Source organism: Lontra canadensis, unplaced genomic scaffold, assembly GCF_010015895.1.
Source record: "Lontra canadensis isolate GAN:19392208 unplaced genomic scaffold, GSC_riverotter_1.0 scaffold21, whole genome shotgun sequence".
In the NCBI taxonomy this organism is placed as follows: domain Eukaryota; kingdom Metazoa; phylum Chordata; class Mammalia; order Carnivora; family Mustelidae; genus Lontra; species Lontra canadensis.
Window position 1 is genome coordinate 4,998,921 of NW_022631015.1, and position 6,453 is coordinate 5,005,373.

The window sequence follows — 6,453 nt, forward strand, 5'->3', positions numbered from 1 at the left end:
ATTTTAGCAGCTGAGGCATGTGGTATTTGATGTTGGACTAAACACATTTCAGTGCGGTGGATGACAATTTTGAAGTGATTTTGCAGGCTGCACCATTTTAATGACTGACTTTAGGCATCCAGATCCCTGGGTAGAGAAGACATGGGCCCTGTCCGGCGTGGAAGCTGAGGGGAAAGGGAGTTGGGAGCCAGAGACCACTCCCTGGGTCCTCCTTTTTCAGAATACAAGGGAGAGGACCCCAAAGTCCCTGTGGGCCCCAAGTGGGAGGCTTACCTCTCCTGCTTCTGAAATCTTCCCGTGGCTTCTAAGAAACAGAACTCTCCTGTTTTCTTCAGCCCCTCTGACTGCTCATTCTCTATCCCTGTGCAGGGTCATCCTTCTCCTCCTGGCCTTTAAATGCCCGAGTTGCTAAGAGCTCAGTCCTGGGCCCTTGTCCTCTTCTCAGCTCTACACCTGTATACACTTCCATGGTGTAATAAAAATATGTATTCGGCCTCCGTCCCCAGTCCTGACATGGAACACCTACAACCCTGCAAATTTCCTGAGTGATGGAGTCCATTATGTAATGAGCCCCTTTTGATCACACCTATTTATGCTAATGAGATGATTTAGGGTAGGGCCCCTAGATGGCCTCAGTGTAGCCCAGGGAGGAAGAGGGGGCTGGAGATTGAACTCTATGAAAGCTCTGGAACAATAAAGTTTAGAGAGCTTCTGGGTTGGCAAACACACTGATGTGCTGGGAAGGTAGTGTACCTGGAATGGGCTTGGAAACTCTGAACTCCTCCCCCCACACTTTTTTTAGGTCATTGTTCCTGAGTTGTATCCTTTACAGAACTGGATAAACTGATAAATGCAAGTAAAATGTTTTCCTGTGTGGGGAAGGAAACACTTCTCCTGGAACCCTCTTAGGTTCATGATGAGAGCCTGCAAGTGAAACTGACAAAGACAGATGAACAGGGAAAAAGTACTTCTCTCATATGCACTTGGCACTTCACTAGAGAGAAGTGAAAACCCCAAAAAGCTGTGGGGCCAAGGAGTTTATATCCCACTTTAGCAAAGGGTGATAAATTATGGATAAGTGACAGAGAAAAAGGTGCTGGGGCTCCTAGGGGCAGTCATTTTGGGAAGGTAAATATAAGGGGGAAACAAATGGAAGACAAATGTTATTTAGTCAGGTTTATGTAGGTTACACGGTTTACTAAATTTACGTAGACTTAAATCAGTATCATCTCCAGGGTCATTTCTGGTGATGAAGAGAGGGAAACGCATGTAGAAGTGGATAGTTATTATGTTACTTTTACAAAGGGAAAATTATTCCCTGCTTTTAGGCAAAAAGTGGAGGAACAGAGATCTTGAGCCGGCTGTCTTCGATCGGTTTCTCAAAATAATCCTTATGATGAAGTGGCCTATTTGCAATAGTGCATTCTTATCCCCTTTACCTGAGTTCTGTGAACCATTCTGGTAGATTATTGAACCCAAAAGGAGGGACTGTGGGAACGCCCAAATTAGTACTTGGCTGGCCCAAAGTGTGGTGGCCTGGGGACACCATGTGTGGCTGGCATCTGAGAGGGAGCAGTCTCACAGAAGGGAGCCCTTTAACCCCACAGGATCTGATACTACCTCCAGGTGGCTATAATCAGACTTCAGTTACTGGAGACCCAGGTGGTATCAGAAAGAACAGAGAACTCTACTAAGCTCAAAATGCCCAAAATGGGATTCATGATCTCGCCCTCCCTCCATCCTTCTCCTTGGTGGTCCCCAGCCCCAGGGACTGCGACCACTTCTAGTAACCGCTCCTGTCCAAATCCTCAAGGCACCTCCATCCCTCCCACTTCTCCCATATGGGTCCATAAGCACGCTGTGCTGGTTTCACTCCTAAATAGCTCTCAGATATGTCTGCCCCACCACCGTCACCACTACTCTTGTCCTAGGGATGGTCATCTTTCCCTTGGAAGATGGCAATAGTCTCCTAACAGATTCGTCCACATTGCCTCTATCCCTCACAGTCCGCTCATCAACCTGTTTCCAGAATGAGCTTTCAAAACTTAAACCTGGTTAGTCACACCTCTGATTCAAAACCCTTCAGTGGTTTCTCATTGCTCAAGGTCCTGAGTGGCTGGCCCCTTCCTACCCCTGCGTCCTCAGCCCTCCGCCCTTGGGCCACACAGTCTTCTTTCAGCCTCTCCCTATGAACCATATTCCCTCCCACGTGGGGCCTTGTGTGGGCTGAAATGTCCCCTCAGGGCCACTCCCCTTCCTCCCAGAGGCCTCCCTGACCAGGCTGCATCCTTCACAGCATCTGCTAGAGTGGCTGAGTCTGTATTTGTGTGGAGTTCTGGTTAATGTTGGTCTCCTCCAATACATTGAGGGCTCCTTGAGGGGTGGAGTCCTCTAACATTTTCACCAAAGAGTAGAGTGACAGGCCTGGACCCAGGCCCTGCACGACCCTGAGAATGATGCCTCCTTAGGTCCCAGTCCTTGGGCACCTCACTTTCTCCCGTCCCTGTCCCACAGTGGGCACATGCTCTGAGAGGATCACCACAGCCTCAAAATCTCTTTGAAATCCTATTTCTATCTTCCAAATAGTTTGCAATTTTGTGTTTAACTCCATAATACATAAATGTTTATCTAAATGTAAAAATAATGTCTTCTTCCTCAAATCTTAGAATTGGTCCAGAGGGCAAACCAGGATATCTGGTGCCTCTCGTAAGCTCCCAAGTTGACATGCAATTATGGTATTCTATATTGGGTATAGTAGGACCTACTGTTCCAGCAAGAGGAAGGCAGAACCCCTTCCTCATGAACACCATCCCCAGCCGTGGCTTCCTAGCAATGGGAGAAATCTTTCTTCTTAATCATCGGGGTTCAAATGTCACCACACCTAGCTGTGAGGTCTGGGCAACGAACAATCTTTCTATGCCTTCATGTCCCATTTGTAGAGTAGAGATGATGGTCTGAGAATAAGATCGTGCTAGAGGAGTCAGTTCAAACGAGCACTGTTGATGGATGGGTGCTCCAGGAATATGAACCATTAGTATGACTACTCACTACTTTCTGCTTGCCCCCTCACCAAAATGTCTAAGGTGCTGGCCCCTTTTAATTCCCCTTCAAATTCTGCCAGACAATAAAGTGTTTTAGTTACAATGCCTCAATTAAATGACTTGGGTAGGCTGGCTTCTTTCCTTCCTTCCTTTCTTCCCTTCCTTCCTCTTTCCTCCGTCCTTCCTTCCTTTCTCTCTTTCTTTTCCTGAAATACTGGATCTAAAAACACCAGAATCCCTAGCTTTTTACACAAGGAACCCCTCAGGTCCACACGGGTTTAGACCGAGCTCCCAAAAGGCAGACCCTAGAGCCCAGCATCAGTATGTTAGAGATACTTTAACAAATACCGACCCCCGCGTGGGGCCCAGGACCGTTTTCACAACTCCAGGTGACACTGACGCTCGCTCATGTTTGAGAACCACTAACTCCAACCAAGGTAATGTCAGCCTGAAAAACAAAACCGGACAAAACCAACGCCAAAAGCCCACTATCGAAAGTCTCCCCGGGGCCCCGGCCCGCGCTCCGTCGGCAGAGCCGCGGGTCGGCCGCCTCGAAGCCCCAGCGCGCGCCTGGGCCCCTCGCGGCGGCGGGGAGAGGCTGTGAGCGCGGCGCGGCGTCGGTCCCGCGGGGCCCCCAATCCTCGGGCCCCGAGCGCGGCGGGCGGGACCGGGGGAGGAGTGGGGACGTGCGCCCGGGACCCGCGCTAATGGCCTCCGGCAGCTCCCGGCGCGGGCCCGCGTCCACGCCGCGCCGCCCGGCCCCGTCCCCGCCCCGGCCCGGCCTCGGCCCCAGCCCCTGGGGCGCCGCCACCGCGGGAGCGCCGAGGCGAGCGCGCCGGGCCGGGGCTGGCTGGCGAGCGGGACTGGAGCCGCGGCGCCCTGAAGTTTGGGAAGGAAGGCAGGAAGAGAAAGCGAAGGAGGCGCGCTCAGTCCGCGGCCCGCCGCCTCCCGGCTCCCCCGCAGGGCAGCTTCCTTAATTGCGCGCCTGCCCCGGGGACTTCCTGGGCCGATGCGACCGCCCGGAGGAGACCGCTCCGCGACGCGCCGGAGGGCAGACCCGCCAGGCCCCGGGGGCTGACTGTACTGGCAGGAGGAAGGCAGTCGGCGTCCGCGAGAGCTGCGCGCCAGTTCACCCCAGGAGCTCCGGAGGCAGGACGGACGCGGGCCCCGCTGGGGTGGGCGCGAGGGAAGAGGGGGGCCCCGACTTCCAGAGGGCCGTCTCTCACCTTCTGCCCGAGCCTTCGGCAAACCCGCCCAGTCGCTCCGGCCCGCGCCGCCCCGCTTCCAGGTGTTCCCACGGCCCGCGCCTCCCCGCCCCGGGCCCTCCCCCGCTGCCGGCAGGTTCAATCCCCAGAGCCGGCCCCACGCCCGCATCCTCCTCCCACTCCGGCCCTGGCCGCCGCCGCTAAAACCCGAGGCTCCCGGGTAGGGACTGCCTTCTCCTCTCGGGCCCGGGGCGGGCTCTGCGCGCTCCTGCAAAGACCCAAGGTGTTAAGTCTCCAGGGGAGCCCTGAGCGGGGGGACGCGATCCGGAGCCAGGCGACGTCATGGAGCCCCAGGGGACGCTAAGTTTGGAGAAGCAGGGACCCGCGCTCTTGGCAGAGCCCCCGCCGGCCGAGGGGCTGCCCGCCCCGGCGGTCCTCTGTGCGGAGAGTGGCGGGGACGGCGGCGGCGCCTCGGAGGCCCCGAGCCCGGACGCTGAGCCCTTGTCCGCGGAGGAAGAGGCTGCCCCCCGGGAGCAGGAGGAGCCGTGGGAGTGCCGCCGCCGCCTCCCGCGTTCCTTCTCGCTGCCCGCGGACCCGATCTTGGAGGCGGCGAAGTTGCTGCAGCAGCGACAGCAGCTTGGCCTGGGTCTGGACCCGCAGGGCGGCGAGGGGGCCGAGGGCGCGCCGCACAGCCCCAGCGGCTGCTGCGCCAAGTGCAAGAAGCGGGTGCAGTTCGCCGACGCGCTGGGGCTGAGCCTGGCCAGCGTGAAGCACTTCAGCGAGGCGGAGGAGCCGCAGGTGCCTCCCGCCGTGCTCTCCCGCCTCCGCAGCTTCCCCATGCGCGCCCAAGACCTAGAGCAGCTCCCCGGCCTCCTGGCCGCGGCGGCAGCGGCCGCGCCCCTCGCCGCACCACCTCCCCGGCTTCGGCCTCTTTTCGAGCTTCCCGGGCCGGGCGCCGCCGCCGAGCGTTTGCGGCGGCAGCGCGTGTGCCTGGAGCGCGTGCAGTGCTCGGCGCCCTCGGGCGCAGAGGTCACGGGCTCCGGCCGGGTGCTGGGCTGCCCCGGGCCGAGAACCGTGGCGGTGCGCTACACCTTCACCGAGTGGCGCTCCTTTCTGGACGTGCCGGCCGAGCTACGGCCCGAGCCGGCGGAGCCACAGCCGGCAGAGGCGTCGTCGGGGGAGCCCGGGGACGCCGGGGAGGAGCCGGGAACCGAGCGCTTCCACTTCTCGCTTTGCCTGCCCCCGGGTCTACAGCCCCAGGAGGGGGAAGACGCGGACGCGCCGGGGGCCGCGGTCCACTTCGCCGTCTGCTACCGCTGCGCCCAGGGCGAGTTCTGGGACAACAACGCGGGGGCCAACTACACGCTGCGCTATGTGCGCCCTTCCGACGCGCTCTGAGCCCTAGGCCGGGGCCCAGGCAGCGAGGTGACCTGCCGGGACGTCTTTCTAAGCACCGTCCACCGGGGAAGGAGAGGAGGGGGCCGCTCGGCTGTAAACTCACACCAGGACAGATCCTTCGAGCAAGCATCGTGAGCCCGGGCAACGCACCCAACCTCCCCGGCCCGTTTTCTCCTCGCTTGGGCCTCCCTAGGCTGCTTCTAGAATTCTCGCCCTGCGCCAGAACGCGAAGAAATTCTTGACTGAGCCATAGCTTCCTTCAAGAAAAAGGTCCTGACCCCTGTGCACAGCTGTAAGACCTTGGGATTTGTTCTCAACTGTAGACCTCGTGTTTTAGCCTTTGCAGCTTGCTGGAGACGCCTCGGGTCTCAGGGAAAGGACAGCCATCCTGCCACGTTGTGCCTGCCGAGAGAAGGCGCGGGATCCGGGGCGGTCGCGGGAGCCTTCACCCAGGGTCCTGTTTCTCCGTGAAAACCGAGTGGGGCCTTGGCTAGGCTGTCCTTTTATCTTAACTGGGATCTGGGGGATGTTTGCACAGACTGGACGTTATTTACTGGGCCCCTGTGTACACGTGTCCTTTGAAAAATAAAGGCCACTTTCACACCCTTTCTCGCTGTATTTTCTCTTCCAGCTCCTGGAGGGTTGGGGAGGTCTTGATCTTCCTCAGCTCATCGTGCTGGCCCCTTAACAATAATTAAACAACAGGATTTCCAAGTTGTTCTTCTTCAGTCTTTCCTCTCTGATGCGGAGAGGCCCAGGTTTCCGGTTCGGGGCAAAAAACATTCTTTAAAACGTTTTGTAGAAAGCTT

The 6,453-nt window shown here is 57.8% G+C and overlaps 1 protein-coding gene across 1 annotated transcript; it reads left to right on the forward strand.

The window, feature by feature from the left end:
- The first annotated feature begins 4,194 nt into the window (after positions 1–4,194).
- On the forward strand, positions 4,195–6,252 carry PPP1R3G (protein phosphatase 1 regulatory subunit 3G). The gene has a single exon (XM_032861499.1). The coding sequence runs from the start codon at positions 4,589–4,591 to the stop codon at positions 5,642–5,644; it is 1,056 nt and encodes a 351-aa protein (XP_032717390.1). The 5' UTR covers positions 4,195–4,588; the 3' UTR covers positions 5,645–6,252.
- Positions 6,253–6,453: the final 201 nt, after the last annotated feature.

Excerpts from the sequence above, each read along its gene's own strand:
- PPP1R3G (XM_032861499.1), top strand. The coding sequence starts at position 4,589 with ATGGAGCCCCAGGGGACGCTAAGTTTGGAGAAGCAGGGACCCGCGCTC.